General features: G+C 36.7%; 2 protein-coding genes and 2 non-coding genes across 8 annotated transcripts; 2 read left to right on the top strand and 2 right to left on the bottom strand.

Annotated features, from left to right (window-relative positions):
* Positions 1-2080: 2080 nt before the first annotated feature.
* On the top strand, positions 2081-13344 carry LOC116259876 (phosphoribosylglycinamide formyltransferase, chloroplastic). Of its 5 annotated transcripts, XM_050075305.1 has the most exons (9): positions 2082-2239; positions 2890-3012; positions 3791-3989; positions 4149-4231; positions 7568-8008; positions 8185-8296; positions 10183-10359; positions 12115-12241; positions 13001-13344. In XM_050075305.1, the coding sequence occupies exons 5-9, from the start codon at positions 7660-7662 to the stop codon at positions 13112-13114; spliced, it is 879 nt and encodes a 292-aa protein (XP_049931262.1). In that variant the 5' UTR covers positions 2082-2239; positions 2890-3012; positions 3791-3989; positions 4149-4231; positions 7568-7659; the 3' UTR covers positions 13115-13344. The 5 variants fall into 5 exon arrangements, with proteins under 5 accessions (XP_031493711.1, XP_049931262.1, XP_031493728.1 ...); XM_031637868.2 differs by lacking the exon at positions 4149-4231; XM_031637859.2 differs by lacking the exons at positions 2890-3012; positions 4149-4231 and having other exon boundaries at positions 2084-2239.
* A 1723-nt stretch (positions 13345-15067) lies between these two features.
* On the bottom strand, positions 15068-15139 carry TRNAP-UGG (transfer RNA proline (anticodon UGG)). Its single transcript has one exon. It is a non-coding gene; the product is annotated as a tRNA-Pro (tRNA).
* A 766-nt stretch (positions 15140-15905) lies between these two features.
* Positions 15906-15977, bottom strand: TRNAP-AGG (transfer RNA proline (anticodon AGG)). The gene has a single exon. It is a non-coding gene; the product is annotated as a tRNA-Pro (tRNA).
* Positions 15978-16101: 124 nt separating this feature from the next.
* On the top strand, positions 16102-20206 carry LOC116246244 (protein MAINTENANCE OF PSII UNDER HIGH LIGHT 1). The gene is made up of 3 exons (XM_031618007.2): positions 16102-16405; positions 18447-18584; positions 19624-20206. The coding sequence occupies exons 1-3, from the start codon at positions 16235-16237 to the stop codon at positions 19987-19989; spliced, it is 675 nt and encodes a 224-aa protein (XP_031473867.1). The 5' UTR covers positions 16102-16234; the 3' UTR covers positions 19990-20206.
* Positions 20207-25358: the final 5152 nt, after the last annotated feature.

Below are 25358 nucleotides of genomic sequence, written 5' to 3' on the forward strand. Positions count from 1 at the left end.
CATCGGGAAAACTGGAAGTTTTTGTAGGAAAAATTACTATGGTAAATTAGATAAAACAAAGTAATTTTACCTTGCAAAAAATTGGACCTCAACTCCTCTTTTTCATGTATCCTTTTTTTCATGTATCGGTAAAATTTAGTGTTTGTTTATCATGTAGGTTCCACATAAAAAAGGATCTTAGATCAACATTAGATGTGATATCAGGGACTATCAAACACACGGCCAGTTTGCAAATAAAACGATGTCAAAATAACATTTAAAAGCGTCAACTAAACTCTCCTAATCTTGGTATGAATCTTTTGCTAAATCAAATTTAAACTACGTTATATTCATAGATATAAAATTTGAAGTAACCAAGAACAATTTAAAAGAGACACAGATTTTTTTTTTTTTTTTACTCCACTCTCTTCGCCCCTCTCTCTCTCTCTTCTTTCTCTTTTACAATTTTTTACTAAAAATGACATCAATCAGCTGGCTCAGACATGTGAAGACCTATTTTTTAAGTATTGCCAAAAAGGAAAAAAAGAAAAAAAACTAAAAGGTGGTCGAGTTTTCAAAGAAACCATCGTCTTTGGAATACGGATTTGATATATTTTGGAACCAAATCACACGGATGGGACGAGTAGGAGAAACACTTTATAAACACAATATATATATATATAACATCCAGGAGAATAAAATTAGCACGTCCAATTATATTATTTTAGTTTTTTTTAATTTGGATCAGTTCAAAAGTGGTAGTCATTTTTATTTTTTTAAAAATTAATAATTTTTTAAAATTCCTTTTATATACTTATGCTTACTTTTTCTTCGAATATCGATGTTTTTTCTGATTCACTACCAATTCAGATTCGATTCGAAAGCTGAATTCACTTTTATGGACGATGGTGCAAAACGTCATATTTTCTTCTTTTCAAGACCTGATAGCTTTTGATGTTGTCGATGTTACTGATCTGAACCATCAGTTAAATCATTATACGAAAAAGTTATTTCCAGCTAGAGAGCTATTCATTTTTGACATTTGCAAAAGTCATCATATATATAACATTGAAGCTTTGATTTACATTTTATACAAATCAGTATGGTAACTTATATTTAATATGTTTGACAACCAATACTTTACTGAAGTATGAAAATCGGCAGCTTCAAGTTGATGAAAGTATGAAAATCAGCAGCTTCTAGTTGATGAAAGTATGAAAATCAGCAGCTTCTGTTGATGAGAGTGGTTTTGTTTTTTTTGTCCGACCTTAATTTACTTGGGGGGCTGTGTTTGATGAGGTCAGAATTGTGAAGTTTTAGAATTTTTTTTATTTTTTATGAAATGGGAATTATGTTATCAAACAAAAAAAAGTTTGATTTCATAATTATAGGCTCATTTTTTAATCAAAATTTCCGAATTGTGATTCTACCCTAAAGATGAAATGATGATTAAGAAATCTTAAGTGCACATGTCATGATGATTTTAATTCATCAATTCTAAAATTTTAATTTATGTTTTATCAAACACATCATTTTCAATTCAAAATTTCAAACTATCAAACACCAAACATTAAAATTTCAAACACAAATCATTAACATTTCAAGCAAGCTTTATGGTTTAAAATTTTTGTGGCATAGGCCCTACCTTCTTTATATATAAATTTGAAGTTGATTAGTCTTATTAAATATATTAATTGTACATAACCTTGAAATAACACAAAACAACTTTTTTTTTTTTAGGTTTTACATAAATCTGTTTAATATCACATGAGTTTTTCCCATGGCCTTGTCCCTAACATTATTATTTTGAAGGTAAATTCATATCTTATAATCATTTTTGTCATTTTAATGGTAACTGAAAATTTGATGTATTCATACATCCAACATGATAAGGTCATGTCATCCAAATAAAAAATCTATTGCTCGTTTAATTCTTGTCTGCACGAGATTTGGGAGGAAAACAATTTGATTGACAGATTGGAGCTTAGACTGCTTTCTTGGGGAAGAATGAAAATGTCAAGACCACACATGGTAACTAGCAATATGGAAAACTAAAGAAAATTCAGAGTAAAAAATGGTGAATATGAAATCCCATGTTTCCCCAGCAGTACCCTCGTCTTCTCCTTCGGCCCCGCCCCCCGTTTCCTCTTCCTGCTCTCCGCAGTCACACTCTACCTCCGGCCGCCGGACCGGCCAACCGTCGGCTTCCTTCAGTGCACGTTCCCTATCTCTCTCCGTCTCTCTTGGCGTGCTGATTCAGGTTCTCTTTTCCTTCAAAAATTATGTCTGTTTTTCCATGATTCTATGGTCTCTCTTGTTACTGCTACTCTTTTCATACTTTTGGGGCGTTTCTTCCAGAAATAAGGTCATGAATTGGATTCTGGAGTCGATAAAGTCCAAGCAGTTCAATCATAATCCCTTTTAAACATTTAAACACAATCTGCTGATGGGATTTCACATTGACTTCATGCTGAAATGGCTATGCCATCCCCATTTTCTTGGCGATGGGTAATGGAATCAGTCATTTATAACTATGTTTCAACACTTCTACACAAGCACGTATTGTTGGTCTGCCATTCTTTTTTGAGGCCGTGCATGTCCAAAACAGAAAACAGCGTAAGGCCTTTCTTCAATTCCTTTCCGAGGTTGTGCATGCATCAGTGCCTCTGATATGCCAAGGAAGTACAGAAAGTCATGGAAAACTAAACAAGGGATTGATTAAATTTGAAAACTTATAGGCTACCCAAGAAAAACTGCAAAATTTGAGCTCATGAATTTATGACAGAAGATCTTTAGCTGTTCATGTCTGTTAGAAAACAATCAAAGTTTGACAGATTAGATTGATATGGTTGAATTCCCAACAAGTGGCCCTTACTGCATCTCTCTAATTTCTTCTGCCATGTGAAGCAGCATTACTGTAGCCCGTAGCTTGGTATCTGGTCCACCTTGTCTTCACTCAGATGTTTCGGAGCAGCAGGAAGGAGGAAACACATCAAGAATCATTGCTGTCCTCAATTTCATTATTGGACTGAGGTATCTAAATGAAGCAGGAAACCGTTTAGCCAATCCATGAAATCATTTTGAGCAAAGCAACAAGAAGATGGCTGCCCCCCACACATTTTTATCTGAGAAGAATCTCAACCGGGTCTAGTAGCGCCACTGGACCTGGTCGTGGTCGGTGCCCTTGCTTCTGAGTCAGAGCCGGCCCGGCGCCCTTTCACTAATCGGAAAACCCCGCCTTCGGCGGTTCCCTCCCCCGACGATTTCTGCTTCCTTTGTCTTTCATATTCTTAGAACGTCGGCTTCCTCTGTGCCGGAGAGGGAGAGTTCACCACTGTGCCGGACGGCCAGAAAGTCGCGCCGTCCACCTGCCGCGTTAGTCTCCCCTTTCCTCTTCTTCCATTTCCATATTCGTGTTTTGCACGTTGCCCATTCCGTGTTCCCCGTACTCCGTGCCAATGGTCGCCAATAATAGGAAAATCGCAGCTCTTTCTTCTTCTTCTTCTTCTTCTTCTTCTTTAGTTTCGGGCATTCTGATTTGCCCATTTTGATTGCAAATTTGAGCGTTTTGATCTGCTAGTTTTGCTTGCATTTGCAACCATTCTTCGGTCATGTGAAGCCTGTTGTTAAGTGTGTGCCACTAAGCGCACCACCACGAAAAACGCTTCGTTGCGGTACATTGAAGAGCATCAGCGTGGTGCCGCACAAGGCGCCTGAAGCGCACGCTTCCGGCACTTAAGTTTCTTTTTTAAGACCAACATAGATGATGTGTTTGCTTAAAGAATTGTAACGTTTTTCTTTCGCTACACAGGTTCCCGTAAGAAAAAAGGAGGGATTTTCGCTTTTCAGTCGAAAGCCCCTTTGCAAAGTTGCAAACCGTAAAACCCTTGCCTGTTCCTCCGTTTACTCTCCGGTTGACAACGTTGCTGAACGCTGAGCAGTCTCCAGACGAAGACCCAGCTACCGGCAGCCGTCGATGCTGTAAAACCGGCCGGATACCGGTTGCAAGGGTCAGTGTTCTGGTTCTTTTGAAGTTTAATCTCTCTCTCTCTCTCTCTCCCCCACCAATACCAGGCTGGGTGATCTCTCACCGGCAGTCCATCCCTTTTCTCTTACACCGTCTTGCTCAACATTGGAGACAAACCATCTTTTTTTTGTCATTGCTCAAGGTTGGAGGTAAACCATCTTCTTTTGTCATTACTCAAGGTTAGGGAGATTTGCAGAAAATATACCTCTTTTTTGGCGAGTTCCTGTGAGTTCTTTTCTTATACTATTTTAAATTTCTTCCAAGTTGTAGTCTCGTAGATTTGGGAGATTGCAGAAAAATATTCTGGATTTGTTTGTGTGAATGCTTATATATTGTTATGTAATACGGTTCCCATCGTCACGATTCATCTTCACTACTTAACAATGTTGATTGTTAAATACAGATAATTCTGCATATTGTTAAAAACTAAAGCTCTGATCCTACGGCGCGTTGTGCTATATCAGACAAAATTTCTGGATTATCCTGCCTCTTCCTCATATATAGTTGCCATATTATTTCTCATACATCACACTCACAAACTGGTTGTTAATTTGAGAGGCCAGTATATGTATTAAAATAGCTCGATAAATACCGACCACATTTCTCCATTCTTTCGTACTAGGACAATAGATTAGTGTAGTCAGATTTACTGAAAGCATTATGAATTTATCATCAGCAATTTTAATTGATGCTTATTCAGCTAGAATGTTCTATGAATGCAAATAAAAATTGGTTATAAAATGCAAGAAATGGCTGAAAACATACAAAAAGTACCTACATCATAAATTTTTATGAGGAATTATATATATATAGGTTCTGCATCAATAAACCGGGAGAGGTATATGTCATACCCTAGCTTGCCCAGTGGAAGAAAAAGACAAAATTTGGACGGCTTTTCAAGGCTCTAGTAAAACCAGTTCCTGAATGTCTAGAATTTGTTTTCTAGAGACATAACAAAGTTATATTATGTGTAACTTTTACGAGATATTGAAATCAGCAGTTCAAAGACCACATCATCAATGATGTGTCATTTGACATAAGATCCTTTGACTAATTGAGGGATTGCAAAATTAATGGCTCCAAAATTCTCTCATAAGGTATCATATTCTCTATCTCTCTAGATCTTATATTCTTTGTGTGCAGTGGGGAAAGCTAACTTGTCCAATAAAACCAATTTAGGTTGAATGATTTACCTTTCTGGAGAAAGCCTGCAGCTATGCTTAATCATTTAGGCATTGATGTCATTTAGACAATGCCTTTTTTTTTAGCAATAAATAAGTTACCTGGTAAAGCTACTGTGGTTGGTGGTGTTCATTATTATACAGATTTTAGAAGCTGATTCTTAGATGAAGTATAAAATGATGCCTACTTGGTGAAAAATGACATGAAATTACAGTATACAGGTGCAGAGCTGGCTTGCTACGCACTTATGCTGCATGTGCACAGAAAAAATCACTTTGAGTGTTGAGTTTGTGTGTGTGTCTCTCTCTCTCTCTCTATATATATATATATATATATATATATATATATATATATATATATATATGAAAGGATTTATATCAACCTATTAGTATTAGCACTATATGTCACATTAAGCTTCGAATTTAACATTATTTTTATGGATGTTATATGCTTCATGATATTGGTCCTGATATTTACACTTTGCCTTGGGTCACTCTGCCTCGCATCACAGGCTTAGTGCTTCACTTTGCTTCATTGCATTTAAAAACATTGCTGTTGAAGTTAGAAAAGCTGTGGGTAATCTTCATAACTTTCATTTTGTTCACGTTACTCTTGTTATTTGGGGTCTCAAATTTGAATTGTATAATCAAATAAGTGAATAAAACATTCCAAAACTGTAGTGATAAAATCATATTGTGACGAATTCCTTTAGAACATAAAACAATGATGATATGATTAATTCTAATGTGGGAAGGATGTGATGAAAAGAAGGCTGACATTATTCATATGTTGAGATGTTTTTATTAGCGTTGAAAACTCTCTGCAGAACTACTAATTGCTTAATGTTCTACTGATGAGTTTTAAATAACTGCTTTTCCTTTCTTCTTTGACCTTGTCTTTTCTTTCTCCAGCCTGTAAGTTGAGAAATTTTCTTATAGTTAAGCAAGAAAATAGAGATAGTTAAGTTTGGGATGGTGGTAAAATATGTGATGAGTAGCTTTTCATTGTTATTTGATTAGTGAGAACGCTTGAAATTTGGGATTTGGTTCGAGAGATGTTTGGGGATTTTCATATATTAATCACATGGAGGTTTTTTTTTTTTGCATGTTTATCATGAAAAGTTATCTTTGCATGTTTTGATAGAATCTATTTGTTTAGGGCAGGAGATAATTGAGATTGGTCAAAGGCCAACGATTTATTAATGTGCTTATCATTAAAAGTTACATTTTTCACATGTTTTGATGAATTGAGACAGGTTAAAAGCCTGCAATCTGCTAACGTGTTTATTATGATAAATTATGCTTTACTTGCTTTGATAAAAAATATTTGTCTAGGACAGGAGATAACTGAGATAGGTCAAAAGCCTGCAATTTGTTATTTTCTGCATATGACATATCTATATTCCAATTATTGTTGGCTTTTTATCCCAGTTTTAAAAGTGTAAATATGTGTATTTTAATTTGCAATTTTTTTTTGGTTTATGATGTATTAGTGCCTCTTAGCAAAATATTTTCAGCTCCACCACATCACACACACATACACTCACACAAAATGAAAATCTAGGATACCCTGTCTTCACTATTAAAGCGCAGGAAATGCAGCTTGGATAACTTACCACCTTGGACACAATCAGTTGGATTGATTATCCTTGGACGGGTTATCCAAGTATGCAAAGACCTCTTCGTTTCGGATTTTCTTTATGCATCACCTTTGACTAGACTGCTTGTATCAGCATCTCAAGTCAAGTGAAATATCCAAAGAGCTTGCTTGTGAATGTGTCATCCCAGAGTTTAATGTTATCTATCAGAAATTATATAACTTGAAATAGTCTCCATTTAGAATTATCAAGGGAATGGTGATCATACAGGTTTATGGTTGGTACACTTTCAGATGTCAACCAAAATAGGACATGAGGTTTTGGCATTTTGGGTTTCATATCCAAGGAGTATATGGAAGATTGACATTCATCAGAGTAAGTACTTGGGTGATCTAGGTGAATTGTCAGAGTAAGTACTTAGGTGAGCTAGGTGAATTAGGGTTAGTTTTTTCAAGTTACCTAATTTGGAAAATATAAAAAGTCATGTTTGTTATACGAAAAAAGGTGGGCTGCATCCCTAAATGAGTTTGTGGCTGTGCTTTAGAGCTAAGATTTCACTTGAAGGAATTGTCTTGTTCATCTCTTCCTTTTCTTCTCTCTTTCTCATATACCTTTGGGGAAAGCACTATTAAAGTATCTTTAATGGTTCAGGACAAAAGTCACAGTTCTTTTCAATACCTTCATCTCTATATGCCTTCTAGTTCTATTCCTATTTTAAGTAAAATTTTATTTAATATTAATTCAATATGTCCACTGCCGGCTAATTCTCTGTCTGTTTGCAGGATGGATCATCTGCCTCAAATTCCTAAAATTAACATCATTTTCCTCATTGCATAGATAGATAGAGAGAGAGAGAGAGAGAGAGAGAGAGAGAATGGAAGCGAAGGCCCTATGTGGAACCTTCTCACCATTGACAAGGCCACCATCTAGAACCCAACCATCCATTCTGTTCAAGATAGAAACCAAGAACTCCATCTTGTTCCCCCTCAAGAAGCTGAAGACGAACTTGTCCCTACGGTTGGATCACCGAAGGATGGGCATTATCGTTGATGGCCTGGTGAAAGAAAGTGACCAAATGGAGGAAAGCATGGAGCATGAACTCAGGAGGAAGAGGGTAGCTGTCTTTGTTTCAGGTGGGGGTTCGAACTTCAAGTCTCTTCACCAAGCTATGATTCAAGATCGGATTCATGGGGACGTCGTAGTTGTAGTCACGGATAAACCAAGTAAGTTTTTGTTCTTCACTACCTTGGTATCTCCCTTTCATTGTCTTGCTTCTCTGCGCAAATGGGTTTGGGCCTTGCTTTCCTTGCATATAAACTTTTATTCCATTGGGAACAAAAATTTGCTATTGTTTTATACTTACAAAAGTTAATCATGACATGTAGATTGCTGACTGTAGGTTGTGGAGGTTCTGAGTATGCAAGAGAAAAGAGTATTCCAGTTGTTTCTGCTCCCAAAAGTTCATCTTTGCCTTCTGGGCTCCCTGCTGTTGACTTGGTGAATGCTCTTAGGTGGGCACTCTCATCTATTATTTTTATGTTAATATTTTGTAATTTGTACCGTTGGTAACTCATCTTTTACTGGAAATAAATGCCAATGTTATTATAAAAACTTATTTTTCATCCCTCTCTCTCTCTCTCTCTCTCTATATATATATATATATATATATATATATATATATATATACACAGACACAACCTCTGTTTGAACTTGATGGTGGTTAATGATGGTAGGTATTCATTGTTATGATTTAACGATTTCTCTCTGACTGTCTGTGGTGGTTAATAGTGTGGTTTATTTTGTCGTAACTATTGGTCCAGTGGCTATTGATCTTCTGCTTGTCTTTTTGGTAGTTGTAAAACAGATTATTGTTTCTTAATGTTCCTTCGAAATGTTTATTTTCAGTTGACTTTGACAATGAAGCTGGTTGTCTTCAACTGAGCAGTGTTAACGATGATAGCTAGTAAAGCATTGATGTTCCATCATGCCTTCAGCTTTTTGGCTTTCGTTCCACAAGGTTGAATTATGTGCTTGATACTCATAGTCAGCATGTTAGCGAAATAGGGCCAGTATGTCTGATATTATAATTTGGCGCTAATGATAAGTAGCAATCTTAAAGGGCCTATGTGACCCAGAAGGTTTCTGCATAAAATCTTTTGCAACTTGCAAGTTGCGATTTTTCTTCTAAATGACTCCTTCTAATAGCTTTTTGTTAGAAACTGGAAAAACCATAGTCACAAATATAGTTCTCTGTTTTTTGCCGGCAAGGTTTTTCTCAGTAATTTCTGGCAAGGTTGTTGTTCTTGGGAAAATAGCAGGAAACTTTCAATACAAAAGGGAAAAGTCCCAAAAATTAGGTAAAAATAAAATAGATGAAAAAGTTGAGATGAACATGCAAAAATATAATGGTAAAGACTATATGAGTTAAATTTTGCTAACTAAGCAAGTAACATGCTAGTGGTGGTATGACAAATAACAATTAACAAACAAGTGAATAACTAACGAGTAACATGTAATGGATAGCAATCTAAAGTCTAAACTAACCATCAGCACCATGGGTCAGCCACACAACTCATAAATCATAGTGCCATACCAAATTATCAACAAACCACTGCCCAATAAATATAACAATGCATCAACATGATGTGAAGTTCAGAGTTTCAACTTTCAAACTACAGTTTCATGCTTTATTTAGACTTTCAACTTTCAAAGTTTTTTCTTGTATCTTTTTAAAAAGAAATGGTGCACTTCTTGCAATAATAGTGTGATATTAACTTGAGAAATTTATTTTGGAGATAATTGTGGTATTTCCCAAATGAAGACGTCTTTTTTGTTTTGGTGATTAAAAGAACAAAAAAGAAACCTTGGTGATATTTGTGACCATGGGAAAAATATTGCTGACTCCTTTCTCCTGCCAACCAACCCTAGCTTCCTTTTTGATGTATTTGGTAACCTAGATGAAAGCGAGACTGAATAAATTCTAGTAGCATACCTTGCTGAGGATAGTTGGAACTGGGATTAAGAAATTGTTTTTAATCTTGAGGTCAGGTTAAAGTATTATTCTCTTTTATAGCCTGGAATTATATAGTTTCAGTTGTAAGAAATCATTAGTGTGTTACAAAAACAAGGACAACTATTTGGGGCTGTAAATTTTTTGTTTACCAGTGAATTGTGTAAAAAAAAAAAAAAAAATCTGGCAGTTATATAAATCCTTAAAGGTTGTATATTGTTTGCAAGAGAAGAGTTTTTCCCCCCTTCTCTGTTCCTAGATTATTTTCTAATCATTTGCTTGTTCACTTGGCACCATCCCACTTACAAATTCTGCACAGAAAAATGGCCTCATATCCTTCATGGTATGAACTTACTTCTTGTGAATTGTTCATTGGTACTTGAGCAGAGAATTCAAGGTCGACTTTCTTCTACTGGCTGGTTACTTAAAACTTTTGCCTGTTGAGCTGGTGCGGGCATATCCAAGAGCAATATTAAACATACACCCATCTCTTCTCCCTGCATTTGGGGGCAAAGGATATTATGGTATTAAGGTGCATAAAGCTGTCATTGCATCTGGAGCTAGGTGTGTGCTTCTTTTCACTTTTTTTTTTCTTTATTTTTCAGGGTTAATGCTCATTCATGGTAGTGAGACATGCTGACATACTCATTGGTGGATGGTCATCTTTTGTACATCAAGATTTTTTCTGCAATTATGTTAAATTTAGTAGGGTACAAGTTCATACTTGAAATCATATGCAACAGTAGTAAACCCCACAGACAATGATTTAATGACAAAATTGCAAGGGTTAATGTCATAGGAGTTAATTGTTCTTGGTTAACCAGAAAGCAACATTTAGTAAAAAGGAAAATGAATTCTTTGCTTAACTTGATGTAGGATATCTAGAAGAGACAGGCAAAGGAATATAACCTATTTCTATAATTTATCACATACAATCCCTTCAAATATAGTTAAGAAATTGTAAATTTGAGCTACATTAATTGTGAGAAGAAACTGAAAGTGCTACTTTGACATGCTCATTGAGGTGCTAGAAGTACCATTCAACATTTATGAATTGCTTTCCAGTAAGAGACCAGGACCAGTCAACATGCATATCTTGTCTAGAAAATTTGTGCTACTATTTTTAAGATTTCCTTGACAAGGTTCCATTTTGTTTAGTTATTTGGTTTCGTGTGAGCCTACCGAAGCATGGTTTCGAGATCTGACAGCAACTAGCTCACTCTATCACTTCTGGTGTGGAAACATTTTGTTCATTTTGTGTCTGTGCATCACACATGTTATGTTGTTCATTTTTGCAGACTGATGCTTCATGTATGTAAAACTAAGTAGATCGGATTTGGTTACAATCTCTAATGTTGATTCTTGAATATTTTGATGTCAGCTTAATTGTATTGTGAATGTTTGTTATTTTTCCACATCATTGCCTGCATTAAAGGTTGCAGAAGCAACTTACTATTTATGAATCAAATTGGTGAGGCTGCTGATTCACGGATTCTGTTGAATTGGCAGAAGACATTAAAAAAGTCATTTTTTGAAAATAATATATGAAAAAATTAAAAGTAATTATTTTTTTAAAATATAAATAAAAATAATTGAAAACTGACTCATGGAACTCTTGAATGGCCACCAACTTTAATCTGTTTGCCACTGAATTGATTCCAGTCGACCAATTCTGTTAGCACTGGCTGAAATTCAGATTTTCAGCTTTTTATTGAATTTTGTGCTGTTGGAATTTCTAAGGAGAGGACATTATATCTTTGTTTGACACAATACTTGTCAACTAAATATTTTGTTAAATAATTTTTTGACCAATATTATATTATAAATGGCTAATAAGGTCTGTTCATGTAACCAAGCTTATTAATTCCTCCACCTGGTGCTATGGTATAGGTTAGCTTATTCTTGCTCCCATTTGACCCCTACCAGCTTTCTGTCTTTGGCTGATCTATAAGCATCATGCTTGTTAAAATTTGCTGTTTCGACATTATGAGGCATTTGATACAATGGCTTCATGTGCAGATTATCTGTAGTTGCAAGTCTGTTTTGGCTAAATAAAATTTTAAAAAAGGAGCTTCTAAATTCATGAAATACTATTAATAACATTGCTTCTGCTACTGTGATAAGTCATAGAATGTGAACATTTTACAAGCTAGTTAATTGGTCAGTGCCTTGTTTGATCTAGGCTTACACTAATTTAGGGACAAACAACTGTTGACATTCCTTCATTTTCATTATTATGGTATTAACTGCTAACGGCTTCAAGTTTCTGTCATGTTCTTTTCTTTTCTCCACTAGTGAACAACATTGGCATCTATGCAGGTATTCTGGTGCAACAATCCATTTTGTAGATGAGCACTATGATACAGGGCGCATCCTTGCTCAGAGGGTTGTGCCAGTGTTGGTAACTGATAGTCCAGAGGAGTTGGCTGCAAGAGTGCTACGTGAGGTATTGACAATCCCTTTTCTGGTTTACATACTCCAAGTCTTTTTTTTTTTATTAAAGGTTGCTGTGTTGTAGTTTCTGGTAACCATGACATTCATGTTTTGCTTTCAGCAATATGGTGTTTGTTTATCACTTTATCCTACATAAAATGAACCAGATTTACACATATACTGTTTCATGGACATAATTGTGGTTCTGTATGCAGCTCCTAGGATGGGGAAAATGAGTACTAGACCCATAACAATTTCAAATTCAATCACACATCAAATTTAAACTTTCTGATTCTAATGCTTATGCAATCCAAATTCTTTTTTTTTTTTTGCTGTGTCTGTGTGTATGCATCTTTATAAATGTGGGCATATATTTATTGGGTTGTCTATGTTCCTTGAGAGGACTGGTCTAGAAGTGCCCATTCACCGTTCAGCATATATCTTTTTAAGACCTTTAACCTCACAAGAAGGAAGTTATTTGCATCTGACGGAGTGCACGCTCATGGCTTTGCCACATTTTTTGTTTTTCAGGACCAAGTTTCTTTAACCATTTATATCTGTGTGTTTGGTAGGTTCATCAATTTTGAAAATCCTCTGTATTTTCGAGACATTTAAAAATGTTCCTGAAAAAATATTTATCAAATATTTTTTGGTTAAAATTGTATTTGCTTTACCTTTTAACCCTTTATCCTTGTTATTCACCAAATTATCATGGTTATGGCTTCTGGATGTTATCACACTTAATGTTACTCAAACTAGGTCATCGTTGCAGGAACACAAGCTCTATGTTGAGGTAGTCACAGCTTTGTGCGAGGAGCGTATCTTTTGGAGGGAAGATGGTGTACCTTTTATTAAGAAAAGAGGATATGAAGATGAATACTGCTGATCTTGATGGCACCAATCCATTTTTGGTCGGGTAAGATTGGAGTGTGATTTATTGATGTGCTATAACATGGGACTGCCTGGTTCTTTGGAAGAAAAAAAGCAAAAACCAAAACGATATCCATACGATGAGTTGCTTTACAAAAAATCGGGAACATGGCAGTGTCGATGCATTTGCCATTTTGTAATTCTAAACTTTATAATCTGTTTGATAGTTTACAATCATCATGTATATGGGCGCATCTTGAATTTCCTGTCTCAGTGGCACTTTTCCTAAACATGGTCATGCCGGCATAGGCTGACATTGAATCATAACCGAAGGTTAGACTCGTAATAGCCTTCTGTCCCCAGACATGTTCAAGTTTAAACTTGTTCATTTAGAACAAACACCTATTGTATTAAGAGAGTGAAGAATACTGGTTGATGTGATCCCCAGGTTCGCGACAGTCTTGAAGTGATATTTCTTTCTTGAAACTTTGCACCTGAGCCAGTGTGGTGGATTTACTCTCGTTGGGTTCTTCAGATGTTTTTAAACTTTTGCATGAATGTGTTATCGATATTATGAGTCCTTTCACTCTGTTTAGCGGTCGAGTATAACAGCAGGTGCAGAATTAAAATTTCATTCAAAGAAACAAGTGATTCAAATGGAGTTATTCTCTGAGTTTATGGTTGGTCCCTTTAAAGTTCCGCTGCTTCATGACTAATAACTAGGCCAAAGGGTCATCCAAATCCGACCAAGTATACTTGGATGCAATTTTTTTGAATTAAGAACTTGTTGAAACGAATGTGTCTTGAAAAACGTGTTTTTTAAAAAAAAAAACGTGAAAAATGCGATAAATTAAATGGCTGTTTAAAACTTAAAAAAATGTTAAAAACGAAAAAAGCGTTTTTTCTTTTTTTTTCACTTTTTAAATTTTGTAGATTTTTTAATGCCAAATAATTTTTTTTAATTTTTTATTTGTTACAAATCTACTTAAGTTCGGCTAGATCTAGTTTGGATCCAGATTTCTAGGTGCCACTATTGACTTGTAATTGTCATCCTCCTCACCATTATGTACCACATCCAATATCAGGACAAGTATTTTTCCTATGATTCAATCCCGCCTGGTTGGATCTTGTTTAGATCAAGATCTGTCCAAAGATCGAGACCAAATTCCAGTTAGTCTAATTGGTTAAGCTTTTGGCAAAATCATCCTCCAAGTTCTCTATTTGAGGTTAGGATGTATGGTTGGGGACTCGTAAAACTTGGCCTGCGAACTGGCATTAGAACCAACTTAGGGGAGGAACTAGAAATTTTTCATGAGGATGGTCAAATTAAAGTTTTTAAATTTAATTAGGGTCAAAATATCATTTTTTTAAATTTTAATATAGAATAAGTAAAATATTCTAAAATTTACATGTAAATTTTTTGGATTTTTTTTTGAGGTGGGATCAAAGCCCATGTGGGCACTACCTTGGCTCCGCCCTTGCACCAGCTGTTAGTTTGAAATGTTGGTTCAGAACCAATACGTGTCTGAAGAGAGGGAAAAAAGCCGGTTCACTGGGCTCCATTTAGTATCAATATCAACACTTCTCAAATACCATCAAAATAGCGTACTCCAAGACTCGAACTAAGAATTTGGTTACTACATGCCACCAAACCCGATCAGTTGCACTACCTATCATTTAAGGAGAAAGAGAGGGCGAGAAAGAGTTGGGAAACCGTAAAACTTCTTCATCTGAACTGCCAATTTAAGGATCAAGTTTTGAGAATTTGTAGAGATAGCACTCTTCCGCTATTTGGTAAAGTCAAAAAAATGCATTTAGCCCCAAAACTTGCAATGAAATATTGCTTGAGAAAACTTGCAACGAGGTATTGCATGAATTGTAAAAGTTGGTTCTCTTTGAGATTGCGCTCTTAGCAAAGGAAGAAATCTTCAGAAAAGGAAAAGTGGAACAAAAACATGGAAAAGGAAAAGGGGCATTCCGAGAATCGAACTCGGGACCTCTCGCACCCAAAGCGAGAATCATACCACTAGACCAAATGCCCGCTGATGACAGGTCAGCTCATGTGACAAAAATAAACATTACAGTAAATCTGATTACCCTCCACCGCCATTGTTTGTATTTCTCATTTGAAATACAATACAAGTCTTGAATCTTGAAGTCTTACTTTCCTTAGACTCAGGCCCATTCGAGCTTTCCAGGTGACTATTTGAACTTTCTTCTAGAGACTGGACTTCTGCATTTTTTGGGTAGGGTTTGCTGCCGCCACATAAAATCCAGATCCATAATTTGCATCAGTTTAACAGCTACATATGGATCCTATCAGTTGGATCTTATCTTCTTCTTCTTTTATTCTCATATGTAGATCTCGTCCGCATGCCAACCCAGATTCCGGAAACACCATTCACATTGGATTTTGTTTACCAAATCTTCGGTGCATATGACTGAATCTGGATCAGATCCAACTCATTTTAGGTGGGTATTTCTTTTACAGGAAAAGCTTTGGCCGGTCCAATATTTTGCGAAATCACTGATCAACCTGATCCAGATACGCCGTTTGATCTAATTTTTTCTTCTTCTCATTATTACCATCACCATTGTTTCATCAATCTCATTTTGATGAAAAAGTACTCCGCGTGAATTTAAAAGAAAAAAAAAGTACAAAATTTTAATTTTATTTAATTGCAAAATCAGACAAAAGATTATAAGAAAAAGCATAATGAAAAAATAGAGCAACTACTTCTACCTAAAATTAAATAGTAATACAAAGAAGAAGCAGAAGCGAGAGAAAAATGTTAAAGAGGAGCCGAGGGGCATTCCGAGAATTGAACTCGGGACCTCTCGCACCCTAAGCGAGAATCATACCACTAGACCAAATGCCCAATTCGTTGATAGCTGATTACAACAGACCTGTGACATCGTGTTCTTGTAGTGTTTAGTCCGACATATTATCTTCCCCGACGAACACGTGGCATGTGCAGAATCCGTTCAAATCTGACCACAGCCATTGCTGGCGCCCATCACCCTCGAAGAAGCCTACCACTCATGGCTTCTCTGGTCTCCCGTCTAAGCTCGCCTCTGTTCCTATAAGAACCACCAGGGCGAATCCTAAACTGAGCTCTCCCCACCTTTGCCTTCCATGGCTGCTTGTTCGCAATCCATGATTTCTGCAAGCACCTCGTTCCTACCCACTTGCAGAATCCGTAGAAGAACCCAGAGACTGAGAGGCAGCGGCTTCTACGCCTCTGTCAAAGCTAGTTCTGAGCAAGATGCTGACTGCAATGAAGAAGATTGTGCACCAGAGAAAGAGGTAACTAGATTTCTACTTGACTTACATATCTTGGTGTTTTTTCCTTTGTCCTGTGTATATCTTGGCTTTTTATGGCAGTCCTTGTCGATCCCCACCTCAGTTATCCTTTAAGGAATGCTATCTGGATCATTTGCTCATCAACTTCATTGTATTCAATCCTCATTTTCAGCTTCCTCTTGATGAGTGATTGTAAGAATTTTTAATTAACTTTTGACATTTCTGAATCCTTATTTCCAAGAGGCCATCTCAAAATTTTCATGATAAATTATAGTTGTTAAATAATTTGAACTGCGCACTTCTCTTTGGTGGATTATGTTTGTCATAGTCTGCAATTCAAGTTAATTTTTGAGTTTTATTGTCAGCTTAAACTGCAATGGGGCACTTCTCTTTTATGATCATCCTGTTAATAGAATTATGAATTTGCGAAAACATTGGTCACTTTTAGAAGTTTGCAAGTTTACTTGGCAGGTTTTCCTTTTCTTCTTCTGTTTGATGGTCTTCTCGCCATGCTCTTGATGAACCTTTCCTTTGCATGGCTACGTTCCTGTAACACTGAAAGTGGCTGACGTCTGAAATAGGAGATTAACAACAGAAATAAATGTCAGTTTCCCTTCTCAGAGGCTTTGATAATTATTGCGGTTCTTGATTCTTTATTCCGGAAGATTAATTAAATGAACAGAAATGTAATTTCTGGTCGACATTTTTAATGTAATTTGGCAGTTTCCTAATTCTCATATTTGTGACCAAAGATGCAGCTATGAAATTATGCAAGAAATAATGGAATGTTCTTCCATTGGCCCATTATGTCTTTGTGCTCTTGTTGTTATTGGGGAAAAATTATAATCACAATTTGCAGTGTCTCATGGCCCTGAATACTAGTAGAACGTCGTGCATTTTAGTTTGGAAAATCGATAACCTGTTCTTGATATTGGATTTTCATAAATGTGGTCTCAACTTATCACCATGATTTCTTCAATCAGCAATCAATTAGCTGGGCATGTGCTTAATTTCTCAAGATAAGTATTGCTGCCTTCAGATTACAGACCTACTTCTGGTTCTGTTTCAGCTTCTTCTGATAGCAACATCATGATATAGCCACCTCCTGGGAGCTCGGAACAGAGCAGTAACTCAGGCATCATGAATTCTAACTAGGCCTGCCTATCCTAATACGGTAGGCTGTATAGGCCTCGTTACTTATAGATATCTATCTCATAAATGTGGGAGTCTGAAGAAGGGGCTGGAAGCAGAATAAATGAAGAAAAAAGAGAAAAAGTTGGTGCCAATCAAGTCATGAATTCTAACCAGTCCCATCTAGTTCTGTCAATACAGTAAGCTGCGTCTCAATATTTACAGATTTTGTCTAACAAATGTAGGAGAGGGAAGCATGGTTAGAAGCAGAATAAGGGAAGGAAAAAAAAACGTCTTAGTCTCTGTTTCAGATGGTTCATTTTGATGGGAACACTGTTCTCGACATTGCGAAATTATGGTATGCCAAAATATATTGTTGAGTATGAAACAGAAAAGACCTTGTTAAAGTGTGGAAGTGTGGTGTTGGGGCTGTCAAACCCGTCCCCAGCGGCAGCCATCCCCGTCGGTCTTAAACCAATACTGTTTACAAACAACAGAATGTTGGGGCAACTGAAACGTCTACTACCAAGAAGAATATGGTTTTGGAAATTCACTGTCGGCCTCCAATCCAGGGCTGTCAATAAAGCCTTAAGATACCAATGAGACCAACCTTTGGTTTACAAGCCAGTGAGGGGGATTTTTGGTTGTCTTTGTTTTTGAATTTCTAGCAAACATTTCCTGAGGTTCTCTCAAAATGAAGAAAACTCTAAAATGGAAGAGAAACTGGTGTTACTTTGTAAATTTAGTCTCCTATTTAGTAATTACAATAGCTTAATGGATACAGAATGCTAATTTTCGTATTCTCCAATCCCGTACTGATGGTGCTTATCTACTTCTTCAGAGCTGTATATGTTCTAAATTGAACAACTGATTTCCCATCTGCTGATTCAAGGACCTTAATTGTCAAATGTAGGTTGGCAAGGTAAGTGTAGAATGGCTAGCCAGTGAGAGAACCAAAGTTTCAGGGACATATCCACCCCTTCGCAAGAAAGGGTGGACTGGATATGTTGAGAAGGACACTGCTGGGCAGACCAACATCTACTCTGTTGAGGTTGGTAAGACCAAAAAATTTCTGATTATATTTGATTTATTCAAGATCATGTAATACAGTTTTCATCCAATGCTTCATCCAAAGGCAGTTCCCTCATCTTGCTGAAACATGTTTATTACCATCAAGCTTTGGCACAAATTTGTAGTACACATACTGCAGCTACTAACCAGAGCATATTTACCAAGCTTGAGCATGTTGTAAGCCATGGACTGTTGTTGACAGTGCAATTATGCAATCTAGGAACAAGGCGTATCTTAAACTGGCCAATCGATGTCATTTTTACTAGAATATTGAACATGCTTCCTCAAATTGCTAGAAAATCAGTGCATGTTTTCTTCAGTAATTTATGAAGATGGTTATAAACACAAAAGCTTGTGTCATGGACACATTGTGCATTCAGAAATCTGACGTAGGACCAGCTCACATGGTCTCAGTTGAATTAAGCTGAACAGCTGCAGCAAGATGTCTCCAGTTTTAGGTCATATTGTTTGCAGTATTTGCATTCAAGCCTGTCCATATTTCATAACCTGTGGTTGGATTGTAATGCAATCCTAGTTGCTAGCGTCACAAATTTATTCCAAGGAAAAGGCAATGGTTATCCCCAAATGCAGCAGATAGACACTCCTAAATTGCTTTTGTAATATAGCTCGCAAGACGTCATTGTGTTCAGCAAGACAATCCAAAGTAACTTTCTGGCCTGTTACCATCCTTTTGATGGTACTGGTATATTACAGTGATACTTCATTGACTCCCATTCCGTCTCCTTTTGCTGAAATTATATGGAGATTGTTAAGAAGAAAATTGTTGCATCCCTGCATCGTTGATCGAAAACCTATGGTACATTATAAATGTACCATTGAAGACTTGGATTCAAGGTTGCATATGAATCTGCGAATGCTATATGAAAAACATTGTTTCAAATCTGAAGGATGGATCAAGTTTTATAAGATGCGTGTGCCGTAGCAAAAACTACCCCTAGATTTTCTTGGTCCATTGTATGGAAGTTCCATATAATATTTCTGTATTTATTGTGCCACAGCCTACAGTCTATGTTGCTGAGAGCGTTATCAGCTCAGGAAGTGCAGGAAGTTCAGCTGATGGAACAGAGAACACGGCAGCCATTGTGGCTGGGCTGGGACTGATCTCCATTGCTGCAGCTTCTTCAGTTCTTTTACAAGTAGGCAAGGGAACTCCTGATGTTAAAACCACCGAGTACTCAGGACCATCGCTCAGTTACTACATCAATAAATTCAAGCAACCTGAAATTATTGAGGCATCAATACCAGCTCAACCTCAGACTGCTCCAACTCCAGAAGTTGAAGAGAGCGTTGTTGCAGGTGAATCTCAGCTGCAAGCTCTTACACCAACTCAAGAGCAAGCGTCTACCGTTAGCCAGTTGTCCTGATTCGCTGCAGCAATTCATGCCTTTTTGGTTGTCCAAATGAAGCACAGTTTTGTGATTTTATTCACATTCTTGCTTACATCTTGTTTTTATGTTTTCTTTCATCATTTCATCTGTATGTAATCTATCTATCTGCACACTAACTCCATGGATTTTCCTGCAATGTATTCTTTTCACGTAGAAGTGAAGAGTAGCAAGCATCGATACCGTTTACTTCTTCTTTGCTGTTTCTAAATTCGAAATCAATTGAGTCCGTCGATTGCTCGGTGTTGGTAACTAGCCGGAGCGAAAAATTCTTGTTCCAGTTTTATATTACATTTAGATAGCTGCTACTTAAATATGTCGGTTAGTGTTTTTGTGAAGAATTTTAAAGATCTAAGCCAACATAAATGAATTCAGAAAATAAGAAGAAAAAATATGCAGAAACCGTTTGGCTTTTCAACCACGTGAAGTCATTTTCGGTGAATTCTGTTGCATGGACGCAGTCAAAATGTCCATGTCGCTCAGACATGAACATCTAACGCATGGTAGGACGAACTGACGAATATAAATCATTAAAAATGAATTTACTTTTTGTATTTTTATTTTACTTTTACAGTTTCGGACATTTCCGATGCAACCCTGCGCAGGGGACAGACCTCCCACTTTTATTTCAATAAACAAACCGAAAGCTTTTCATGGTCCTTATAAAAGACAAGCTAAAGACTGTACATGACAGCAAAACAAGAAAACTCAGGAGATAGATGCTCCACAGGAAAACTTGGAAACATCATAAACTCAGTAGCATTTGCAGAGAGGTTTCACAATAGAGTAACCGGGGTTGCAATTCAGAACAACAACATGGTCCCTCTGATTTCCGTATGACATCCGGTGAAACAGGTTGCTGTTGGAGGGGAGATCTACAAAAATGTCTCCATTTGCTGAAACTGGGAATAGTAACAACAGTGGTCGGCTTGCGCAAAGAGATAGAGGTCATCCCACACGAGGAACAGCTCCCCTCTGGTCGGGTTTCACCGTGCAGCAAGATCATATAGGGGAGTAGAAAATCTCTAGATCGTTTACTCACAGCGATTTGGAAGTATACTTGTTGGACCATAGGAAGAACAGGAGGGGATGGAACAATATCCGATCTCCACCATGTCAGAAAATCATGTTCAGATCCCTTACCCAGTAGAAGGGCTTGAGCATGAACATCATGTAGGACGCCTCCACAGACAGCAGCCGGAATTAGTGACTGGTCATGGAAGACTTTGTGATTTCATGCTTGCCAAATCTTCCAAACAACAAAAGGGAGGATCATGATTCATGCGCCACAGGTCAAGCATCCATCCTCGTTTGAAAGCAGTTGAGTACCATCTAATTATCCCTTGAAGTACGCCCCTCTTGAAATCAAAGTGTCTATATATTAAGATAATTGCAAGAAATTTTTTGATTACATCGATTCTTATTTCTCAATGGTATTCTACCATCGAGATAATTAGCTGAATCCTGTGAAACTATTTCATAGAAGTTCATTGATTTATCCAAATCACTTCATTCTTTTTTTGTTCAAGCCACATCTCTTTTCTGTTTAAGCCACTTATTTTTTTTCTTTGTAAAGCTGTTATTGGATAATGAATCTACCCTAAAAAGGTTTATGAAACACTATAACACAATGTTTTATAAACATATTCTAATAGCATTAATATGTAGATGATGGAACTTTTAAATTTTTTTGTGATTTTTATTTTTTTTTAATAATTGTGAACATTTGGTCAAGAAGTTGAAGTAGAAGCTTAACAAATAAAAAAAATCCATAAAAAGTTAATATAAATAGGAATTTATTGTGGGTATGTACGTGCAATGCCTCACACGGTGGCTGATCGTACGGCTGGTTTAGCCAGATTTTAGAAGTTCTTGGTAAGGCAACCATAGCATTGTCATGCAATTGGTTTAATTTATATAATGAAAAAATCATAAAACCGGTTTAGAATCTGCTTTGGGGTGGTACCAAGAGTACGTCAAAAAATTAAAATTAAATGGTTGGATGACTTTGAAAAGTCAAAATGAAAAATTGGAACGTGGACGTTTTGCCTGTTGTTTTTTTTTTTTTTTTCATCAAACGAACAGCCATAATTGTTGTGTAGCTGCTACAAATTATTTATTATTATGTAACAAGTCAACTTTTCTTTATATATATATATATAAAGAGAAAGAAATAGAGGAAGAACGACAAAAAGAGCAGACATAAAATGAGAAAAGAAGTATCCTAGTTATAATAATAAACCGTAAAAAAAAAACAAAAGAGAAAATTTACAATAAAACTCATAAAAAAGCGAAATAAGAGGAGTGAGAAGAAAGTGGAAGGACGGAACGACATCATCACTCAGCCACAGAATGAGGACACTGCCGCAGCCGAACGACAAAATGAACATGTCCTTGCACAAGCCGAGCGATGGATACCGACGAAGAGAATGTGCTCCTGAAGACCCTGTTGTTGCGCTCTTCTTAAATGCGCTACCAAACTGAAATGAGCTACAACTTTCAAATACAACCCCAAAAAACAATCAAATTGGAAGAGAGACAAAAACAACACAAAAGCATTGAGAACCGTGTATGGTGCATAAATAAAAGATATGATGCTTTTCGTAACTATAACCATTGATGCGTTTAGCAGCAAATTATAATATTTTCAATGACGGTTTTTTAATTTTTAATCACATGACAACTTTCAAAAATTATATATATATATATATATAATCGTGAAATATGCCAGATTTTGGGGTGGCGTTGACTGAATAAAAAATAAAAAATCTGACACCAAAAAGTAGTTTCCCAAAAGCATTAGTATCGTGAAATAACAGTTGATGGTGTTTTAAGCAATTCCACAACATCTGCTATAAATACGTTGTCAGGTTCTTTTGCATGGAGCAATTTAACCCCTCTCTCTTTCTTTCTCTCTCTTCTTTTTATTTTGTTTTTTGTGGTTTGTTTTTGTTTTCTGTCTTCAAATTTTGTTATGCATTCTCATTTGATGGCTTTTTCTCGCACACATGCATGAACACATTCACATGAAAATATATGAACACCAGCTGTAAATGTAGGATATTCCATACTTTGGAACCTAGTCCGGTACAAAGTTCCCAATGACTACAGGATCCAACAGCGACAGTGAAAGAGTGAAAGCGCCAGTGGGAAGGGGAAAATGTAGTCTGAATGGTCCTGCCCATCAAATACCCCGCCAGGGTCCTGAGGAGGTAGGTTGACCTTATATCCATGAAAAGTGAGAGTCACCATTCAATATATATATATATATATAGAGAGAGAGAGAGGAGAGGAGAAAATGTTAAAAATTAAAATTTCATCACTAAAAAAAAATCAATACATTGACAATGGTTTAAGTAACAATTTATTCAATGATGGTTTTTTAATTTTTAATCATCTGTTAATTTTCAGTCATTCGATATATATATATATATATGTGTGTGTGTTTGTGTGCGCGTGCCCAAAAACTTGAATTATGCCAGATTTTAGGTGGTGTAGACTGGATAAAAGTAAAAAAAATCTGACACCAAAAACATTAGTATAGTGAAATAACAGTTGATGGTGTTTTAAGCAATGGTAAATTTTAACCTTTGGACAACATCTAGCATCTGACATATCAGAATTCTCCGTATAAACCTTGGTATAAATATGTTTCCGGGTTCTTTTGCACAAGCTACACACACACAAACACACATGCATGAACACACTCACATGAGAAGACACCAACACCAGAGCTGTAAATGTAGGATATTCAATGCTTTGGAATCTAGTCCGGTACAAGTTCTCACTGACGACGGGATCCAACAGCGACAGTGGAAGAGTGAAAGCGCCACTAGGAAGGGAAAAACATGGTCCGAATGGTCCTGCCCATCAAATATCCCGCCTGGGTTGTTTCCCTTGTCCATGTTTAAGGTGCAAGAAAACCTCTAGATAAGGACGTGAGCGGAGCTTCCAACAATCTTACTACTGCTCATTCCTGCGGACTGCCCCCCCTTCCATATGGACTAGACGCGTCCTTCTTTTTCTCACCAGAATGCATGGGAAAATCCACTGACCAGCCGGTGGGTGATTCTGGTTCTATCTCCGCTTGGTCCCTCTTTTCATTCCCCCTTCCTTTGTTAATAAGGAGGTGAGGTTTGGGGTCGGACGGACAGGGCGGAGCGCTCCGTTGTTCACCGCGTCTTTCTAGTACAAGTCTATCTTCCGTTCTGCATTCCAGCCTTCCTTTCTGGGCCTATCCGAAAGAACTGGAAGTTCCTCTTTGTCGTGCTGAATAGGACGAATCGGCCTCCGTTGATATCTTTGCTTCTCCACTAAACAAGACGAAGACGGCTCGATCAACTGGAATGTGTATTATCCAACTAAGAGAGATTCCAATCCAACTCCTTGGAGTGGGCACCTTCTTAACTTGGCAGGGGCCTAGTCCTTTTTCATGGGAAAGCCTGACCCAACGGCCAAGCTCCGCTTCCATGACCGAGGAGGAGGTTAACCTTATATTTACATCTATGAAAAAGTGACAGTCACCATTCAATGTATATATATATATAAAAAAAGAGGAAGAGAGAAAATAGCTACACTATGTATCAACTGTGACTGTTCCTTAAAAAAAAAAAAAAAAAAAGGCAGTGCGGTCGCTCGACATCTTGCCTGTTTTCCATTTTTTTTAACAAACAGCCTTCATATATTGGGTAGCCGCTACGCATTATTTACTATGTAGTGGCTTACTTTTCCCATAATATATATATATATATATATATATATATATATATATATATATATATAGAGAGAGAGAGAGAGAGAGAGAGAGAGAGAGAGAGAAAAGAAATGCTAAAAGTTAAAATTTCATCACTAAAAAAAAATCAGTACATTGACAATGGTTTATGGTGCATCAATGATTTATGATGCTTTTGGTAACAATTTATAGTGTTATCAATGACGGATTTTTAAATTTTTAATCATCTAACAATTTTCAGTCATTCGACAACATCCATCCAACATATGATAAATTCACACAGATATATATTGTGTGTGTCTGAAGAATTGAAATATGCCAAATTTTGGGTGGAGTTGACTGGATAAAAATAAAAAATCTGACACCAAAAAACAGTTTCCCCCAAAGGCATTAGTAATTTAGTATAGTGAAATAACGGTTCATGGTGTTTTAAGCAATGGTAAATTTTAACCTTTCGACAACATCTAGCATCTGACATATCCAAATTCTCCGTATAAACCTTGGTATAAATATGTTGTCGGGGTTCTTTTGCACACGGCAATTTAACCTCTCTCTCTCTCTACACACAGGCACACATGCATGAACACACACATGGAAAGAAACCAGCATCAGAGCT

This window comes from Nymphaea colorata, chromosome 1 (genome assembly GCF_008831285.2).
Source record: "Nymphaea colorata isolate Beijing-Zhang1983 chromosome 1, ASM883128v2, whole genome shotgun sequence".
In the NCBI taxonomy this organism is placed as follows: domain Eukaryota; kingdom Viridiplantae; phylum Streptophyta; class Magnoliopsida; order Nymphaeales; family Nymphaeaceae; genus Nymphaea; species Nymphaea colorata.